This window comes from Eubalaena glacialis, chromosome 10 (assembly GCF_028564815.1).
Source record: "Eubalaena glacialis isolate mEubGla1 chromosome 10, mEubGla1.1.hap2.+ XY, whole genome shotgun sequence".
Lineage (NCBI taxonomy): Eukaryota > Metazoa > Chordata > Mammalia > Artiodactyla > Balaenidae > Eubalaena > Eubalaena glacialis.
In genome coordinates, this window is record NC_083725.1 from 81768234 (window position 1) to 81790708 (window position 22475).

Genomic DNA, 22475 nt, shown 5'->3' on the forward strand with positions numbered 1-22475 from the left:
AGTGGGGTATTAACTTCCCCTACTATTATTGTATTGCTTTCAATTTCTCTCTTTAGGTCTGTTAATATTTGCTTTATATATCTCAGTGATCCTATGTTGGGTGCATATACATTTATAAATGTTACATATTCTTGCTGGATTGACTCCTTTATCATTATATAATGACCTTCTTTGTCTTTTATTAGCATATTTGTTCTGAAGTCTATTTTGTCTGATATGAGTATTGCTACTCCAGCTTTCTTTTCATTTCCATTTGCATGAAATATCTTTTTCTATCCTTTTACTTTCAGTCTGTGTATCCTTACATCTGAAGTTATTCTCTTGTAGGCAGCATGTAGTCGAGTTTTGTTATTTATTTATTTATTTATTTATTTTGGGGTGTGTTGGGTCTTCGTTTCTGTGCGAGGGCTTTCTCTAGTTGCGGCAAACGGGGGCCACTCTTCATTGCGGTGCACGGGCCTCTCACTGTCGCGGCCTCTCTTGTTGCAGAGCACAGGCTCCAGACGCGCAGGCTCAGTAATTGTGGCTCACGGGCCCAGTTGCTCCGCGGCATGTGGGATCTTCCCAGACCAGGGCTCGAACCCGTGTCCCCTGCATTGGCAGGCAGATTCTCAACCACTGCGCCACCAGGGAAGCCCTGAGTTTTGTTTTTTTATCCACTCAACTACTCTATGTGTTTTGATTGGCAAATTTACAATTAAAGTAATTATTGATAGATATGTACTTATTGCCATTTTGTTAATTGTTTTCTGAGTGTTTTTGTAGTTCCTCTCTGTTTCTTTCTTCTTCTCTTTCTCTCTTCCCTTGTGTTTGGTGATTTTCTTTAGTGTTATGTTCAGATTCCTTTCTCATTATCTTGTGTGGAGTTACTTGTGGTTACTGTGAAGTTCACACATAACATCCTATGTATATAGCAGTCTTAGATTGGTAACAGTTTTAAATTGGTAACAACTTAAATTTGAACACATTCCAAAGCTTTATCTTTTTACTCTCCCTCACCCACGTTTTATACTTTTGATGACTCATTTTATATCTTTTTATTTTATGCATCCCTTAACTAAATATTGTAATTTTACTTAATTTTACCACTTTTGTCTTGTAACCTTCATGTTTGCTTTATAAATGATTGATCAATTATATATATTATTTATTTATATATATTATATATTTACTTTTATATATATTATATATATTTACTTTTATTATATATTTACTTTTACTATATATCTACTTTTATTTATTACTTTTATTTATATAAAATATTTACTTTTTCCAGTGAGATTTTATTACTTTATTAATATTATATATTTACTTTTTCCAGTGGGATTTTTATTTTTATATGTTTTCTTTTTTCTTCCAGTTTTATTGCGATATAATTGACATACAGCACTGTATAAGTTTGTGCACAGCATAATGATGTGACTTACATACATCATGAAATGATTATCACAGTAAGTTTAGTGAACATCCATCATCTCACATAGATACAAAATAAAAAGAAAACAATTTTTCCTTGTGATGAGAATTCATAGGATTTACTTTCTTAACAACCTTCATACATAATAAAGCAAGTGTTAGTTGTATTAATCATGTTGTACATTACATCCCTAGTACTTATTTATCTTATAACTGTAAGTTTGTACATTTTGACCACCTGCATTGTATGTTTTCCTATTATTAATTAGTGTCATTTCTTTTCAGATTAAAGAAGTCCCTTTAACATTTCTTATGGTGCCAGTTTAGTGGTGATGAACTCCTCAAGCTTTTGTTTATCTGGGAAACTCAATCTCTCCTTTAATTCTGAATGATAACCTTGCTGAGTAGAGAATTCTAGATTGGAAGTTTTTCCTTTCAGCACTTTGAATATGTCATTCCACTCCCTTTTAGCCTGTAAAGTTTCTGCTGAAGAATCTGCTGATAGCTTTATGGGGTTTCCCTTGTACATAGCAAGTTGTTATCCCTTGCTGTTTTGGGGGTCTCTTTATTTTTAACTTTAACCATTTTAATTATAATGTGTCTTGATGTATGTCTCTTTGAGCTCATACCTGGATGCCTGTTTCCTTTCCTAGATTCCCAGACTAGTGAAGTTCTCAGCCACTATTTCTTCAAATAATTTTTCTGGCCCTTTCTCTCTTCTCCATCTGAGATCCCTATAAAGCAAAAGTTATTCTGCTTGATGTTGTCCCAAAGGTCCCTGAAGGTATCTTCATTTTTTAAAAATTCTTTTTTCATTTTTCTGCTCTGTCTCGGTGAGTTCCATTGCTTTGTCTTCCAGCTTCTACTGACTGTTCTTCTACATCATCCAGTCTGCTGTTGAGTCCCTCTAGTGTATTTTTCAGTTCACTTATAATTTCTGTGTGATGCTCATATTTCCTATCTCTAAGTTCTCACTGTGTTCATCCATTCTTCTCCCAAGTTTGGTAAGCATTTTTATGACCATCACTTTGAATTCTTTATCAGCTAGATTGCTTATCTCCATTTTGTTTAGTTCTTTTTCTGAGGTTTTGTCTTATTCTTTCAATTAAAGCATATTCCTCAGTCTCCTCATTTCGCCTAATTCCCTATGTTTGTTCCTATGTATTAGGTAAATCAGCTACCTTTCCCAGTCTTAAGGAGTCACCTTATGTAGGAGATGTCCTGTGGGGCTCAGAAGTGCAATCTCACCTGGCCATCAGAGCCAGGGATTCAAGGGACGTCCCCTATGTGGGCTGCCTCTGCCCTCCTATTATGGCAGAGCCACAGCTACAGCTGCAGTGCACTGGTGGGCAGAGCTGGCCCCTGGCCCAGCAGAGGGGCCCAGCTCTGACTGCTGCTGCATGCTTTGAATCTTTCATTTTTGAGATGAAGAAACTGAAGTCAGGAGATTAGTGGCAGAGATAAGCACAGGCCTTCTACGAGGTAACATCCTTTCCTCTAAATTAAGTTTCCTCTAAATAACCCCAGGGAAAATATTTCCACTGAATCAAAAGGGTGTTTTCTTTGACAAATTGAGGCACTGGGGAAAGAGGGGGTGATTATGCAGAAGTTGAGAGGCGTAATTGAACAAATTCTTACAGAGCAAGTTTCTATGCACAGAGAGTCTCAAATGATTTTGTAGAGCTTTTCTTAAGAGGTGACTACTTACTCTAGCATCAAATCTATTATCCTAATGCTCTCCTGTTTTGCAGTTGTTTCCTTTTCTTCCCCATTTGAGAGCTACCAGAGCTCTCAAATAATATAAAAATAACTGTGTATTTTTAATATGTAGTCAGCAAAGCACCTAGTATGCTTTAAATGAACTGAAGGCTATGATGGACGCTCTAGTTATATGCACATCACAGGATCCAGGTATCAGTCAGATCACCAGGAACCCATGTTGCATAAGTGTCATCCAAATGAGGAATAATTAAAGCACTTTGAGATGGTGGACAAACCTCAGACATCAGAATTAAGTAACTAGGGACTTCCCTGGTGGTCCAGTGGTTAAGAATCTGCCTTCCAATGCAGGGGATGCGGGTTCAATCCCTGTTTGGGGAACTAAGATCCCACATGCCGCAGGGCAACTAAGCCCGCATGCCGAAACTACAGAGCCCACGTGCCACAACTACTGAGCCTGTGCACTCTGGAGCCCGCGTGCCGCAAATAGAGAGAAGCCCGCATACCGCAACAAAGAGCCCATGCACCACAACAAAATATCCCACGTGCTGCAACTAACAACCGACGCAGCCAAAATAAATAAATAAATATTTTTTTAAAAAAAAGAATTGAGTAACTAAAGCAAAGGAGGCAAAGTAAAAAACCTCCCTACCCTATAACAAAAATAGGAATAGCCTTGAAAATAGGAGAGTCAAGGTACCAGAAACCTGTTGTTTGACACTAGCTCAGAGCTGGCAGGGAAGAGGAGTGCTTGGAGTATGGCAAAAATGATCTTTTGAAATGCTGTTTAATCCAGCTTCTGGGAAACCTGTCCCCAATTCATGACAGAAACTGGGGATAAGAAAGGGGGATTCTACAATCATTCAAAGGTATAAGAGTAGCTTCAGTAAAAATAGAAAATAAGATATTAAGCTTTTAGGGAAAAAGTAAGGTAGTTGGGATCCACTAGGAAAAAGGGTAGTAATTAAGCCCCCAGAAACAACTATCAATATGATAACTACCTATGTCTTGTTGTCTATTTAAAAATGATGAGGCTGGGCAAAATGGAAGAAAGACCTAAATGTAAGGCCAGACACTATAAAACTCTTAGAGGAAAACATAGGAAGAACACTCTTTGACATAAATCATAGCAAGATACTTTTTGAGCCACCTCCTAGAGAAATGGAAATAAAAACAAAAATAAACAAATGGGACCTAATGAAACTTAAAAGCTTTTGCACAGCAAAGGAAACCATAAACCTTCTGCAGAGCAAAGGAAACCATGTTTCTTTTGCACAGCAAAGGAAACCATAAACCATAAAGTCTTGTTTATGGTTTCCTTTGCTGTGCAAAAGACAACCCTCAGAATGGGAAAAAATATTTGCAGACGAAGCAAGTAACAAAGGATTAATCTCCAAAATATACAAGCAGCTCATGCAGCTCAATATCAAAAAGACAAACAACCCAATCAGAAAATGGGCAGAAGACCTAAATAGACATTTCTCCAAAGAAGATATACAGATTGCCAACAAACACATGAAAGAATGCTCAACATCACTAATCATTAGAGAAATGCAAATCAAAACTACAATGATGTATCACCTCACACCAGTCAGAATGGCCATCACCAAAAAATCTACAAACAATAAATGCTGGAGAGGGTGTGGAGAAAAGGCAACCCTCTTGCACTGTTGGTGGGAATGTAAATTGATATAGCCACTATGGAGAACAGTATGGAGGTTCCTTAAAACACTAAAAATAGAACTACCATACGACCCAGCAATCTCACTACTGGGCATATACCCTGGGAAAACCATAATTCAAAAGGAGTCATGTACCACAATGTTCATTGCATCACTATTTACAATAGCCAGGACATGGAAGCAACCTAAGTGTCCATCAAGAGATGAATGGATAAAGAAGATGTGGCACATATATATACAATGGAATATTACTCAGCCATAAAAAGAAACGAAATGGAGGTATTTGTAGTGAGGTGGATGGAGTTAGTGTCTGTCATACAGAGTGAAGTAAGTCAGAAAGAGAAAAACAAATACTGTATGCTAACACATATATATGGAATCTAAAAAAAAAAAAAAAATTGTTCTGAAGAACCTAGGGGCAGGACAGGAATAAAGACGCAGACATAGAGAATGGACTTGAGGACACGGGGAGGGGGAAGGGTAAGCTGGGACGAAGTGAGAGAGTAGCAATGACATATATACACTACCAAATGTGAAATAGATAGCTAATGGGAAGCAGCTGCATAGCACAGGGAGATCAGCTCGGTGCTTTGTGACCACCTAGAGGGGTGGGATAGGGAGGGTGGGAGGGAGACACAAGAGGGAGGAGATATGGGGATGTATGTATATGTATAGCTGATTCACTTTGTTATACAGCAGAAACTAACACACCATTGTAAAGCAATTATACTCAAATAAAGATGTTTAAAAAAAAATCCTAACTCAGCCACTTGAGTGAACTTGAGCTTTGGGACCTTGAGCAAGTCACTAAATCTTGGTGACTTGGTTTCCTCATCAATGAAATGGGGATAGTACTAGCACCTACCTTATAAGGTTATTATAAAAATTAAATGACTCAATACATATAAAATGCTTAGAACAGGAAAAAAATTTAAAAATAAATAAAATTTTTTAAAAATAATAAAATAAAAATGATGAGTCTGGGGTCACACAAAAAAAGAAATAGCCAGAGTGTCCTCTTAATTCCTCACAAATCTTAACAATAAAAAGTACCAGAGCCCAGTCAAGGTCAGTCAAATCCATTTGTTCCTTAAGAGAGATTACACTCTATTAACAGTGAAGTCCTTTCATGGTCTAGTTTGCCTATGGAAAAGCAACTAGAGAGTGGGTTGCTCTATCCGTCATACACACTGAGCCCTCCCAGCCACTCTGTGAACTCAACAATCTCCTGTCTTCACTAGGATCTTGCCCAAGTAAAATTCCCAATTTTGAGAATTTCACCACAAAAGCCTTTAATTTCCTTCTAATATGTCAAGTAAATATATATAATGGCATAACAGGAAACTCTTTGTAGTCTAGTAATTTTTAAATAACATCTCTAGCTCGCTAAGTTTTTACAGATAAAACAAGTACAGAGATTAAAAATGATTCTTTGGAGGCTATGTGCTTATAAAACTATCTATCTATCTATCTATCTATCTATCAATCAACATCTATCTATCTGTATTTACATTTCCAGAAAAAGGAAAACTTGGCACAAAACTGTCACCAATTTACCACAAAGCAGCAAGTACCTGAAGACAACACACAACCTTGAATCGATGGCTCAGTTACAATCACAGAGCCCATCCTTTCTCTCTGGGTAAGGGAGGGGTGTGAATTTTTATTTTTCTCTCTTAATTTTGAAAAATCCAAAAACTGAGATTCAGATTCATTCCTTGCCCTACTGTGGCATTCCTCATGGATCCAAGAGAACAGTAGCTGAAAGGAGAGCTAAACTCTAATTTTACTGTCAATTACAGAAAGCAAAATAAATGAACTTTAATCAACTTCACATATAATATATATCAGAACATATATATCAGAATATATATCAAAATGTATCAGAATATATCAAAAACAAGAAAGGCATTTTGGTAGAAGCATACCATGTACAAAAAAATTAATACAACGGAAGGCCAAATATTAACTCTGAATTCAAGAGCAAAGGTTTTCTCAATTTGTTCATGGATTACTCTAGTTTAATCCTGGCTAGCCCACAGTAATGTAAAAAAAACTACTAATTAACCACTAGAACTAACCAAAAAATTCCTAAATAACACTAATTTCCAAAAAATGTTCTAATTCTTTGTGTTTCAAGGTAAATGAGTCTCTTCTATTATACCACAATAATCTATCTATGCTTGACTGAGGGCACATTTCTTCCCAAAAGTTTGATGAATTTGAGACTATTGTATTCTAGGTATTCTCAGTACACTGGCAGCAAAAACAAATTAGAGTTAAATTATAATCAAAGCAGAAGTTTACAAAATAATTTCTAATCATTTTATTAAATAGGGTTTCCCATTTTCTAGGGTGCTAATTAAATATAAAGAAGAGAGATAACATGCATAAGTATTCATTTCTAATTTTTACCTGAATGTACAATTTTATTAGCAAAGGTGTGTAATTCATACTTTGGATTTGAGGATGTGGTTTACACAGAGACATACTATTGAACTCAACTTGCATCACCTAGAAAAATAATGCCTAGAGGTCACGGGACTGTAGTAATACCAAAGTAATACTTAAGAGGTTAAGGGTATAAAAAATAAATATGTCATCACATTGAAAGCTATATTAACAAAAGGAATAATAGCTTGAAGTTGTTCTTCTTTAAAAAGGTTACATTTCTCTTGGAAAGCAAGGAAAACTTCTTATTACAGAGGACAGTTAAACAGTGGGATAATTTGCATATCAAGGTAATTAAGGCACATTCACTAGATGTGTTCAAGAAAGGTTAGATATGTTCATGGAAGGAACAAAGTAGGATCTTTCCTGCTTAGTGCAGGTGGTTTGACTCAATAATCAAAGAGAGCCCTTACAATCTCATCTCCAAATAAATGGTGGCAGCAGGATTTGTCATGTTAAGTTGACTTTATGGAAAGTAACCCTCTTCAAATTAAAATAAGAAGGTAGATCTGGAGGAGTAGAAACACAACTCCAGCTTTCTGCTCCCAAAGCAACACGCTATCATATGTATCATCATCTTATTCATGCTAATCTAGAAGGACCTTAAAATTCGTATCTCATTCTAATCTTGAAAAAGTTCAAATTAGTCATGTAAATGACTGCATGCTATATAATATTTATATACATTACTTTCTATACCATAATGCTTAGAAACATTACAGAAATGTGCAGATTTCATTATTCCAGTTATGATATTTCATTACAGTGATATATCCAAATCATCACTGAGGAAGAAGGAATTCTGTACAAGAAAGTATACATTAATTAGAACCACCTATAGATTGAAATTTGCTTGTGAAGTTCTGCTTTAATTAGAAAATTATTGGTGTCCTGAGATCAGCTTCCTATGATTAATACCGACCAATTTTAACGAGAAGCTTATTTAAAAAAAAAAAAATCTTCTACTACATTCAAATGCCATTTAAATCCATCAAGAAAAGAAAAGCTGAGTAGAATAGGCCTGCTCAATCAAGCTGTTAGACGAGATCATACCAGATTTTCAGAGTAACCAATCTTATTTTAAATAATTATCGAAAAGTGACTTTTCCTAAGTGTCTGGAAATGCTATAGAGCCCAAGCTACACATTTGTCATGAAGGAATATTTGCAAATGGATATTGGATAGGAAAAATCAAACCATAGCAGCCCTGGCATCACTATGAGGTGTACACTAACAGCATATTGGTGAAAGAATGAAAACAAAATATTTATGAGACATAAAGGTATCACATAAAAATAAAGCAAACTAGAGGAATATTGGCTGAATCCCAGAAAAGATAATCCTTATGAACATGAAGGAATGCTGTAAATTGTAAGTGAATCATGGTGATGAAGTTCATTAAGAGATTCATATTACAGTCAGAGTTCTGCAAACCCCAGTCACTGGATCTTATACAGCCCGAAAGATTAAAATAAAAATAAACATGACATATCCTATCTCCTTGAAAACATTCTGTACACACAATTTTATTACACTGAAAAAAAAAAAGAAAAGATACTGGGGTCTGATTTTCCTTGAACTGTCAAAATGCAAAAGAAATGCAAAAAGTCTTTGCACAGATGTAACAAAGTACTGGATTTTTATATTTTGGCAGGTGCTCAATATGCAGCCCACATAATCACACGTTAATGACTGGAGTGTGTTAATCAGCATGCATACCTGATTCCTTCTTGCCCAGGAGGGGGAAAAGCCAACTATTCCGGAGCATGTCAATGTTTCTACTTTTTATAAAGATTTTGATAATAGCTATGTAAGTAAGAAATCTTTTCCAAAAAGTATATTTAGAAAGATGTATTATATCAATAAAAATAATGATAAAATAATTCAAATTTCCATAAACAATGAGATATTTCCAAGTAGCATGCCAATAATCATTTTGTTTAAATAAGCCAGGTTTAGGAAAGTTTTTTCTTAAATATACATTTTTTAAGAGCAGGAATGAAACAGTGCACATAAGCAAGGTGTGCATATATAAAGGTGGTCAATGTGTTAACACTAGACAGCATTAGTTGTCTATTTCACTACCTACACCATGCCATAAATATGGTTTTATTTTTTGGTCCAAACTGTAAGTAAATTTCTGTCATTAAGTTTCTGAGATGGGTTTAAAAACGGACAATACTGTATGCTAATATAGTTTCAAAGTTATAGAAAATGGGAAATCTCCCACAGGGCTTCCTGGAGAATGTTGTTCCATGACTCAGGGGCAAGGATGAACATTTTCACTTATTACCAGAAGTCTAGGTTTGAATTTTACTTAAAGTGAATGAATATCCAAATCCTAAAATGAGAGTAGTAGTAACTAAATTTCTCAAGAAGTCTAAACTTCCCTAGTGTATGGATTTTTTTTCCCCAGTGCTTCATAGACCCAATCAGGTACCAAAAAGATGAACATAAACCCTGCACATAGCTCGGACCAGGTGAACCAGTGGGTTTCACTACACTTTCTAAAGTAAATGTGAGGAAAATAATAAAAATAAAAAATAAATTAATTTTATATGAGTGCTACCTACTACCTTAAATTACTAAATCTTAACAAAAACTGGCAACAATTCAAGTTTTTAAAATCTTTTAAAAGGTAACAAAATTAGAAATCTTCTAAAAGTCTGTCAAGACATAAAGCATGGCTGGGAAGGATTAAATCCTCACCCAAAGTTCCTGGACTATGTTATCATGTAATGGCAACAGCTCCATTCCCAGGAATGGTACAAAGTCCACACCAGAATTTTTATGACTCAAAGCGAACTACATAGAACACTTCAGAGTTGATTAGCAACTTCATTGAACTGAAAGCAAGAAAGGCAGAGAGGAGAAATTGTTTGCAAGCAAGAAAGTATTGTTCCCAACAATTATTTACTAAATATCTCAACATGCCTATTATTACTTTTTTTTTAAATTACAACAAACGACTTTATTGGCATCTTTTATTCATAGTGGAATATTATTTTTTAAACTTTTCTAGAAGATAAAACTTGGGGGAATTTAAGTAGGTCTCTAAAATAAGGAGTTCTGATATTCTGGGCCTGAGGGTCCAGTATGATTATTTCTACCTAATTAGACTAGTAGTTAAAACCCAAATGCATATAATCCCATTTTGGCTTAAAATATATATCAGTATGAGAATGCATGTAAGTGCACAGGTGCACATGCACGCAAGAGGTCCCACTTAGAATCCTGTCACTTTGGGGATCTTGTAAGAGATACTGTTGGTGTCTAGCCCACATTCCCATAACCTACCCTGGAAGTCACCTGTAAATATCTCCCTATTAGGCAAAAAGCTTCTGTCCTCACATGGGACCATTCTTGGTCCAGGAGCAAGCCTTACCCTTCCCCATGCCCTGGTCTCATCGACTTCACTTCCTGTTCATTCTTGACTAAATTTCTGCCCACATGTATATTACATAACATATTCTCACCCTCTGTGTGAATCTTGTCTTCTTCAGACTCTATGGGAACTCTTCAAAGAATAAACTCCCCAACTGTCCACTCTTCCACTTACCGTCAAACTCTCACCTGCACTACTGCAACAGTTTTCCTAATAGGTACCCTTGTTTGTGGTGTTATCTCTTGCAATCCATTATGTACACAGCGGCTAATATGATCTTTTAAAAACATAAATCAAATCATGGTAGTCTCTTTCTTAAAATCTTCCAATGGCTTCCTCTTTCACTTGAAGTAAAGTCGAAACATCTCACTGTAGCCTATGATACCCCATAGTATCTGTCATCTGCCTGCCTCCTAGATTTCATCTCATACCATTCTCTCCCTCACCCATTCCACTGCAGACACTCCATTGTTTCCTGTTGCTCAAATACACCAACTAAGAGGTTTCTGCACTTACTATATATTCTAGCTGGGTATCTTCCCCCAAATTTTTGCATAGTTGTCTCCCTTTCATTATTCAAATCTCAACTCAAATGTCATCTCTTCAGAAAGACCTTCCCTAGCTTGTTTAAAGTAGTCACTCTCAATCACATTTTCTTATTTAATTTTCTTTATTGCACTTACCATTGTCTAAAATTGTCTCACTCTGTGAGGGGATCATACCTGTCTTATTCACAAGAAAGTCCCTGTGCTTAGAACTTAGTAGGTGCTACACACTCAAGTAATCGTTAGCAGATAATCATTACACACAATATTATATTCTAGCCACTAAATATTACTACAAAATGTTCTTCATGCTTGTTTACATTAAAAAGAATGATACACTATACATTTTTTGATGAAAAAATTATGTGAATTTATTCCTGTCTAATGAATCAGTTCTAATGGGAGCAAAAATATATTTCAAAGAAGTGTCAAAATTCCTCTACAAAAAAGGTGCTGGTACACTGGTACCATAATGAAAATAGTAGTGGTTGTACATAGCAAACAAGGACAGTGAATTCTTATTTACACTAACTTTTCAGCCTTCAAACGGATCTTACAAATTAACATAGCACACTAAATTTAAAATCGAACATTTTGGTGTCCATAATATAAGTAATGGTAATTAAAATCAGAGTCTAAAATTTTTTTATCTTCAATCGGTCTTGGAATGCTGATCTCTAAAATTTCTGTTCTCTAAGTTTCTATTCTCCTTTGCTTATTCCACAATGAATTTTTTCACTCGTTTGAAACTGTATAGTCTCATATTTTGTTGGAGTGCAACATCAAAATAATTAATCCGAATTTTAACATCTAAAGATTTTTTTTCTAATCCAGAAGTAGGGATTAGCAGAACTTCCCTGCTTTGTCTTTACCCTGTCTTACAGAAAAGCTCCTCTGTGGTGTTGATATTTCAAAGTAAAACCCTTCCTGAACCCAGTATATAAGAAACTTTTAGTGCCTGTTTCTAACTGTTCATGAGTGAGGGCCATCACAGAAAGCAAATTACAATGGAAACTGAGTTAAGCGCTGATAAAATCTCTGTTGTTGTTTTTAGACTTTCTTTTAAATTTTATTTCTCTACGCTGATTTTATGAGGTTCAATTACAGTGCGTAACAAATAGGATCCACTGAAGTGAACTACAAGTTTCACTTAACTTCATAACAATTCTTCCGGATTTAATATTTACTTGAATGTAGAATGAGGCAAAGTGTTTATTAAGTTTTACTCTCATCACAGTCACCCCACTGCAACACATACACTCAATATATGTAGGTTTGCAAGGCTGTCCAGGAATCTAAAATCCTTCTATTGTTTTCCTTTGCTGTAAAGAAAAATTGGTCGGTGATATGATACTTGCAGTATAAGTCATTACAGGTCTGATGTTACACTTGTTATACATTATTGAATCTATCAAATGAAAAGGGAATTTCCAAATGCAGCTGCTATTTCCCAATTGTTAAATCCTTTTATTATACCATATAAGTACACAGCTGGGAAATACTATAGAGTGGGAGCTAAAACAAAATATTTTGGCTTCCGGACATTCAGAATACACAAAGGCTCCAGTACAAAGTAATGTTTGATATCAGAAGAGAATGAAAGTTTGAAAACATTTCCAGCAAGTATGATTTCTTTATATTAATATAACATATTTGTAAATTTAAACTATTTTATACTACCATAAATCCCACTTGTAAATTTGGTAAGCAAATTATTAATATCTATTTTCTGACAAAATTTTAGATCATAAAACTTTGAGACTAACTCACCAAAGCAATTTTGCACTTGCCAATATACCAACTAAATTATACTAAGAAAAGTAAGTAAAGAGTGCTCTAAAGAAGTAGAATTTGAACTGTATTATTTCTGCCTCAACCTGTATTTTCCAGTGTAGTTATTCTGATTTGTCCATGAGTATATTTGGCATAAAAGCTAAAATATATCTTGAACCTAACCCTTCTCTCTAGCCCATCTGCCTCCACACTAATCCAAGCCACCATCATCTCTTACCTGGATTTCTGAAATAGCTTCCCAGCAGGTCTTCCTCCTTTCACTCCATCTTCCCCCATCTATTCATAATACAGTCAGAACTATCTTTCTGAAATGTTCTTAAACCCTTCGATGGCTTTCCATTGCACTTAGTATCAAATCTCACTTCCATAATGTTACTTACAAGGTCTTGTTGGATAACTAGCCCCTACCAATCTCTCCAACCATATCTAACGCTACGTCGCACCCTCGCTCATTACACTTCAGCTACAAGGACTATCTTTCACTTTCTGAAACTCAGCTATATTTTTCTCACCTCAAATACTTCATACATGATGTTCCCTCTGCTATTTTTACTCTTTCTTCTATTTTTTGCCTGGCTAGTTCTTATCATCCTTAGGTCAAAGAGGGTATTCCTATCCATCCACTCTAAATGAGGTTTATTTCATTATGTTCTCACATGGCATTATGTTCTTTTTCTTCTTAACACATATCAAATTTTAATTATATCTTTGTGTGTGTATATTTATTTCTGTTCCCTCTCCTAGATATAAGCTCCATGAAGGCATAATCATGCATGTTTTGTTTACTAGACAACCAGTACCCAGCAGAATGCTGGGCCCAGAGGAGGTGCATCATAATGATTTGTTGAAATAAAGATAGAACATAGCCCTATTATCTTGCCAAAAAGCCAGTGAGAGTGACTGAATATCTATTTCACCCATGCTATATTGGAGTTATAAAATGAACCGCTTAAGTTCAATCAAAAAACAGACTTTTAGCCTTGCTTTATTATACCTTCTCTCTTCCCCCTGTGCAAGGAAAACAAATCTTCCAGGGGGTCTAACTGCGTAATGATGATCCCCTTTCAACCTAAAGTTAGTCTAGAACAGTTAGTCTAGTCTAGTCCAATCCCCTATTTCTCAGCTACTGCTTCAGAGTACTAATTGTGCCTGCAAAATCATCTGAAAAAGAAAAATGTCTACCTCCATAAATTATAAAATTAAGTCTTTGAATTGGTTCTGAAACATTAAGCATAGACCAAGAATTTTAAAATGCTATTAGAGTAAAGGCATTTTTAAATATTACCTTATTTTTTATTAAGGAATAAAACTTTTCCCCATTTCCCACTTAAAATATTTTTCATTAATTTAGCCAAAAGTTAAGACATGTAAAACAGGGTTTAAAATTCCTAATCTAATAAAATATGTTAAGATTTTGGTCAGTTTTAAATGTTAAAAAATTTAATATTTTTGCTTTAAACTCGATAAATAATGTCACTTATTATGGTGTCTGTTTTGATGGTTACAGGTAGAATTTAACATGGGAAAGCTGGCTAATACACTGCATGGATTGGACATTGTTTTTTCTACCTTTAGGGCAAACTCCTGCAGTTTGATTGAATGATACTCAGGAGCTTTGCATGTCCTTTTGAAGTTAATATATAGGCACATAAGTGAGAAAAGCTTTATTATAAATCAAGAATGACTGTTAAAAATGATAAATACCTGCATTTCCTCACTGAAGATGTATTCACTATATGACCTCATTCACATAGATATTATTATAATTTTTCAATATTAATACATAGCCACACTTTATTGGATCATACTACCTATTTTGTGGTATTATCAAGGTCACCACCTTAAATACAGAGAATCAGAGAATAAGATAACCAAATCTCCCCCGAAATTAAATTAAATATCTTTTGGCAAGTCAACCTAATAATGGACAAAAACAAAACCACAAACCATTTTCCAATTTTTCTCACTAACTAGTATTAATATATTAATAATATACAAGGTGGTCGTTTTCAGCGCCTGAACACAAATAACTCTAATGATACAGACTTTGAGCTTTCTCTAAAACACTTATTTGTAATGAGCCCATAATAACAGACATACTTGGTGACAGTGGCCAGATTTTAAAAGCTCACCATTCTTTGCTGAGACGACAGAACACTGTCCCAGTCAGCATCCTGTTGAATGGTATTGACAAGTGTTGGTAGCTCCTCAGAGTGAGGTTTGTTGTGCATTATGGGGTGCAGAGGCAGATGGGAGGCCACATGTTGATCACTGTCCTCTTCCTTTTCCCTTGAGGTCAAATCTTGGGTCATTGCTTCCTCTCCATCAGCTGCACAGGCAAATGGAGAGGTGGCTTGCTTCGAAGACATTCTTCTGCAGAATAAGGAAACAGCACGGATTTTTAAAAGGGCTGTCAATGGCAAAAGAATAAACCATCCCTTACATGTGACTAATTCAGGAAAAAAGGAAAGTTCTCTAACTTCAGAAATGTTTATGATCTACTCTAAACCACTGAAAAAGAACTCTTAGCTTATCTGTTCCACTTTCCCTCTTTGCTTTTAACTCAAGCAAACTTCTTCCCAGTAATTGCTGCACATTTTCTTTCTTACCAATCCACAAATGAAATTTTTATGGAATAAGTTTTCATAATGTATAGTATATGTATGTGTGTATTTTTCCTCCCAGTTCTCCCAACTAGATTATTGAGAGTAATTCAGTTGATGGCTAGCAATGAAAAAAAATGAATGAATGAACAGCAAATGAGCCAGTTTGGAGGATGAGTTGAAATTACAAATATCCAAATTTCTCTTATGCTTTATGTAGGAACAAAGGAAGTCTATGTAAGAAAATATAATCAGGAGAGTAAGCAATCTATGATGAAAATCCTAAACAAACTTGGTCCTGACTTCTTAGTTTATACCTTGTATTATGAGTACTAGGCCTAACACTGATTAGTGTCAATCTGATCTTTTTCTAAAGACCTTCAAGCTGTGTCAATTGCTACAAGTAAACTTTTAAGTGACATACTGATTGAGTAGCTGATAATGCTAGATTAGTTTTAAGGCAATTTTGTGAAATTTTAATTGAGTATATGAAATAACTATGCATCTATTTTATATTAGAAAGTACATATAAGATTCAAAGCATTTACTATGAAGAGTAAAATGCCTACTATTCATAATATTCTTAAAACTCCAAAAACAATTACTGCACATTCTTCTATGTATCCACAAGTAAACATCAACTACACTCAGCACAGTGAAGACAAGGTCTTCATTCTGTGCTTTCATATACAATCAGAAAATCATGATTATTAAACAGAATTTCAAAACTTTTAGAATATCACTTTATTGAGATGATTTTCTTAGCAAAATGTTTAGAAATAAAATCACCAGAAGTTTATAACTTAAAAGAACAGGCAATTGAGTATATTTTCTAAAACTTTACATTGTTTTTGGTTTATAGTACTTAGCTCTAAAATTGCTGTGTAACGAAAGGAATAAAATCTCCACCTTAATTGCTCTTTAACATTAATTGATTTCATACTATTTTTAAAAAATGCACAAATCAGTTAACATAGGAAACCACATGAGCATTTTTCAAATTAGCAAATCATTAACTTGCTAGTACTGTTTCTACAGACAAATAAATACTGATTAAAGGGTCTAGAAATCTGAGATTAACAGTTAAATTTACAAATCTGTCACATGCTTTCATAAATATTGCAGTGAAGGAATATCAAGTGCAAAGAAAAATAATTAAGTTAATTCCAATTTAAACAGTAGTTTTTATGTAGCAGCCCATGTTTCACATAGGATTTAACAGCTAATGCTAAATTTCTCACAATTAATGAGGGGGCTCAGATTTAGTAACCTACAGTGAAAAAAATTAATGTAAGATCAGCTAATCTAATTATGCACAGTTCTAAATAAAAGTATTACAGGCTTTTGAAGTGCTTTGAAACACATTAAAATGCTGATACCTACTTATAATAATCATTCTACAAATAATAAAAATTTAATCTACTAGACTTGATACTAGAAAATAATATGGAGGAAAAAAAGTACAGAAGTATATCTATGTTTTCTTTGAGGAGAAAGAAAAATGTTCTAAAGAGTACTTTATCAAAGAATTAGATAAGTATATCCTTGACTAATTTCTATCAATAATGACAAATGGAGAAATGCATATAAACTTACAGAAAATGATACCAAATGATGTTTCTTATAATACAGGAATCATCTAGAACTTACTTCATTAGCCTCATAAATACTATAGTAAAACCAGGCAAATTATAACTCTTCTGCAAATTTATCAAGAGCTTGCCATTAACAACAAGAGTGTTTTCATAGTTCAGATAATAACAGTACCAATAATGTAATCATTCACATTAAAGACAAAAGAATGAATTTACTGCTGCTTTTTAAAACAGCTAAATACAATTGAAAGTCATAATCCAAAACTCAGAGTGACTTTAGTTCCCCAACAAACGTCCTCTTATTATAAAGTGACTTGGCTCCTTCCAATAGCAATATCTGTGATTGTTGGTTTAGTATAAATTAATCACAACACAAAACCCAAAATGAAAAGTCTCTTAAGAATAATTTCAACTATAAACTGCACCAATGAACAATCGTGCACAATCCTAATTAAACACAACCATGCAGCTGTAAAAATAGACTAAAGCTGTCCAAAGCTATGGGTTGAGTTTAAAGGCTGGTTTGTTAGAGTGTTTTCTTAAGGAAGGCTGGGCCCTCTGTCTTAATCAGCCAATAAATTACTTCCTGCAATTACATTAAATAGAAAATTATTTTCAAATGGGGAGTGTTAATTGAAAATCAAAATTCAGAGGGAAGTTTAGAAATTACACGCTGAATACAATTAGTGAGGAAAGGCTTCTTCACCTCTACTTCATCAACAGTCTTCTGGTGATTCCTCCAGTGACCATTCAGGAAAGCTACCAATTTATAACATCACACACTTTGTCTTTTATTTTGCACCTACAAATACAAATGTGTATCAAGTTTGCAAATAAAAGATAGGCTGCCAAAAAAAAAGCAATATTAAATGTGACTGTTCATCCTCAGTTCACATCATCATTAAAGGACAAGAAGAGGGGGAAAGGTAAGACAATAATACTTAAAAACCAAGGAAGGCATACTCAACTTCAATATCCCTCCCTTTAGCAAAGGAATTAACATTTTTTTGTTCCAAGAATACTTTTCCATATCATATTTTATTTAATTTCTTGTGTTTCCTTTAGTTCTCAATATGTTGTTAGCAGAAAAAAAGGTGATTCTTTTTCTTTTAGCTAGGTATTGCCCCCCTGTAGACATTTCCTTTTGATAAAATTGTTGGGCTTCTTTCAGGTTTGTTTTTTATTGATGGTTTTGTTGTAGTTTTTTGTTTCAGATGGTGATTTTGTTGCATTTTTAAAAGGAAAATGTGCCTAAATTCTTTTTAATGCAGTTTTAAATGCCTTAGATTTACTGATTATTAGATTCAATTTACTGATTATTTTTTGCACAATTATTTGTTATAGAATCCTTCAATTTACTGATTACATCCTCATTCATTTCACTCCTTTACTTTAGCCTTCCCTTTTACTAGACCAACTAAACTGTATTCTAGAAGTTGCAAAGATACTTGACTTTTGGTAATACCTTTACTATAGTCATTGCACCATGGCTACTCTCCTATAGAAACTCATAAATCAAATACACACTTGCTTTAATGATTTAAAATATCACATGGGATGCTTACTCTTATTTTTAATCCTCATGTTAGTAATTTTTCATTACAAAAACTTTCACTCCCAGTGTATTAGAACAGTTATCTTACTTTAGCTGCTGCCATATACAACTAATAAGCAAAAGAATTAAAATCCTTGTGAAAACGGTCAATTTCTATGTGACTTAACTTTGTTTTATTTTTGCACTATTATAACTTAAAAATCATTCAAATGAATTGTTTTTTTAATTTGTATTAAAAAAAATATCTCCCTAGTTATACCCCTTGAAAACAGGGGTTTATAATGGAAGTGCTGACACAACCCTAACTAAAGCAGCGCAAATGTTGCCGCTATAATACACAAAATCAAGTTCTATTATTCTAAACTATCCTCGCTCATGGGATTTTTCTTTACTGTGCTCCCAGCCAAACTGCTGAAGCATGAAAAATTTAAATGCAATCAAATGCGCCCAATTCTACTTTACTAGAACAAGTGTCTACAGTGGTACAATCTTAAAAGGAGATGCAACAGATTTGTTTGGTGTTTTTTTTAACTGTTTATTTATAATACAGTGCATTGGAGATAAAATAAAAGAGGAAATTACACTCACATGGTACCAGTGTATTGACTACACAGAGTACATTATAATCAGAGAGAAAAACTACATTGTCAACTTATCACATTGGTTAAACAAGATGGTTTTCTGGGGCATAGCTATTATCAAGTAAAACCTCCAAAGAGAATAACATATCTTTGGACACATAAAACTAAATTCCCATCATGTGTTCCCGAGTTTGAAATGTCTCTGCCCAGCAGATCAAGTGAATTCCCAGGATGCCAGCCGTTGGGAAGAACTTCAGGGCTTAGGACTTTTGAAAATGAGATTGTAGGAGATAAAATCTCCAGTAAGTGATAAAGTTTTCTAGGAAGCCAGTAGTAGTACCTCTAGGAAGATTATAATTATTTTACTCCAAAACCCCAGTATAAAATCTGAATGTTTAGACCATTACCAATCTACTCAGACAGTAAATTTCCTTTATGTTCTTTAACAAGAAATCAAGATTAGCTGGCCCAAGACTTGATACAATGATGAGGACTGGATATCTACACATTAAGTCCTCTATCTCAGAAAAACCTTATTTTCTAGAACTTTAAATCTTTCTTATTTGATGGTGCTATTTAAAAAAGAAAAAACAGTTATTTTTATGTCTAAAAGTTAGGATTTTTTAAAACAACTTTCTCATAAGGCATAGTCACTTGAAATTACTTTTTTTTTTCTTTACCATTGCTTGGAAAGAATTCACCTCAAAACTATCATTTGGGACTGACATGATTATCCAAAGGAGCCACTGAATTTATTACAACAATATTTTTAACCTGTTTTTTTAAAATGTTTTCATTACTTCTGAGATTATTATCAAACGGCATTCACTTTTTAGGTGTGCTACATTTACTCAAAAGAAGCCCTGTTTTTAACATAAAGCAACATTTTAATAGTTGGTTTACTTAAAGAAAAAACTAAAATTTCAGGCCAACATTCACATTTCTTTTTGCAACTCAGCCCCAGGCTACCAAGGTAGACTTATTTCAGTCAGGTAGTTCACTGTTAATTTAATGCTGCAATTGATCTGATACTGAGAAATAAACAAATAATTTTCCAAAAATATAACACAGTGCCTCTCATTTTAAGGAGCATGAGTAACAGATATGTTCAGCTGCCAAAATGCACAATACCCAGGAACCCCTACAAAGGATGCCAGGCCACCCAGCCTAGGGCAAAGAATGATTTAAAAACCCTCTTCCTGTACCTCTAATTCCCACGTTGAAGTATTGGGGGGAGGGTGGACAGGCCGGGGGAGGGACCCTTATTTCAGACATTAAAATGAAGATAACCCTTTTAAAACTTTTCCCGCTTCATTCAGGTAAAGCCTGAGGGTTGTTATTGATTCTTGTACTGTTTTATCCAGCGCTACCGCCTGTCCCTCACTCCACCCTCCAATCTTCCCTAGGCTTCTGCCAGGTTTTTCTCTCTCTTCCATCTCTTTAATAAGCAAATGAGAAAATTCCATGAAAAAGAAGCTTATAAGCTTTCAGAGTTACCTTGCAGAGTTATAAACCTATCTTTTAAAGTCTGTAGTGGTTCTTTCAGAGCATATATGGTAACATATACAGACAATATCTGTTAGAAGAAAACTCACTGATTTGAGTTAGTTGTCAAATCAATAGTGATGAGGCAAATGAAATACGCTGAAGCCCTTGAAGTATGTCTAAGAAAGGGCTTAAATTAATGGATTTTGACTTATTTAAGACTTCTAATTTTTCACACCAAAGCTCCAAAACTGTATTCAAAGGCCTTCTGAGGTTCTTACAAAACAGGGACTACCTGGAACAGATTCTTCTCAAGTCATCAAAGTTTGTGTTTCTAGAGTTTATATTTAGCTGACAATATTGCTGTCACTTTATATAGCTTAAGACTGTTCTTTGGACTAGAGCTCATATGTCTTGGAATGCTTTGACTCATGAATTGTTTCTCCTGATAATGTTACATCACGTAACCATCTCTGTCTAATTGGTTAGTATCTGCTGGAGGAGGCAGGCAACCAGCCTAATGACTAGCCTGCCTGACTGACTGCCTATGGAAAACCTATAATTATTACATGTGTCTCTGAGTATCCAGTTTCTTCCTGGGATCAAAACAACTTGCCTTCATGTAACCTCTATCTATACTTTTTGCTTGATAGAAACAATATTGAATTTTTCTCAAAGCTTATCTACCAGTAACTTGTTGAGATCTTTGCTTTGGAAAGCCAGGCCCAGAATATATAAAAAAAATCAGTCACCTAACAATAAGAGCAAAACCAAACAATGGCTACTATAAATACACACTAACTAAGAGGATTTGAATCAAGCACAATGACTTTATAACTCAAATGAAAGACTTCTATGTGGCTTGAGTGAAAGAAAGCTGTCTAAAATAATAGCAGAATGAATTTACTGATATACATTCACTTTGAATCTCCTCTTCACATGAAATGAGAACCATAATATTTAAAGTGAATACCAAACATGTCTTTGTCAGCTTAAAACCAATCCACAAATATGGAAGCCCAATATGGATATCTTATCCAATTATCAATAAATATTATAAACCAGAACAATAACTTCTCAGAGAGAAAGTGTAGGTAGGAAGCTGTCACTATACTTTTCCATTCTCACCTCTATTTTCACTTTTTAATATTGCCAGAAAAAAGAGAAAAATGAAAATTTGTACTATATGGATAGTTTCAAAAAATGAAAGCTCACACATAGTGCCAGTGAGCAAAATTATATAAAGAAGCTAATCTCTGAGGTTCTCCTTTAGCTAAATAAAGCAAGCCAGCAATTTCTCTCTTTCATGTAATGAAATAAGGTATAAATTTCAGGTTCTTATCAAATAAGAGCAGGAGGACCAGGAAGAAGAGGAATGGGGAGGGGAACAGGAGAGGGTGGGGAAGGAGAGGAGAAGGGGGAGGGACGAAGGGGAAAGGGAAGAGAGAAACAACCGTGGCTTTGCAGTTCATTTTCAGTTTGTCTACTTAATGAAAACCTCATTGTACAACCCTGAAAACCATTTCCAGCAGGCAAAGTATTTCTGATTCAGCAGAGGTTACACAAGCATCAAAGTAGTTAAATATAGGTGCCAAGCCACATTGCCAGGAGCTCTTAGTACTGTGAGTTAGTGTTACCTGACAGCTTAGTGAATATAAAATTAC

General features: G+C 34.6%; 1 protein-coding gene across 17 annotated transcripts in view; it reads right to left on the reverse strand.

Annotated features, from left to right (window-relative positions):
* The window catches only part of SOX6 (SRY-box transcription factor 6), a 537504-nt gene that overhangs the window by 382876 nt on the left and 132153 nt on the right, over nt 1-22475 (reverse strand). For 16 of the 17 annotated variants that reach the window (XM_061201489.1, XM_061201492.1, XM_061201488.1 and 13 more), the window contains exon 2: nt 15125-15365. In XM_061201489.1, coding sequence (XP_061057472.1) covers nt 15125-15361 — 237 coding nt within the window. In that variant the 5' untranslated portion in view covers nt 15362-15365. The remainder of the gene's footprint in view (nt 1-15124; nt 15366-22475) is intronic. The other variant, XM_061201491.1, reaches the window with a different exon arrangement.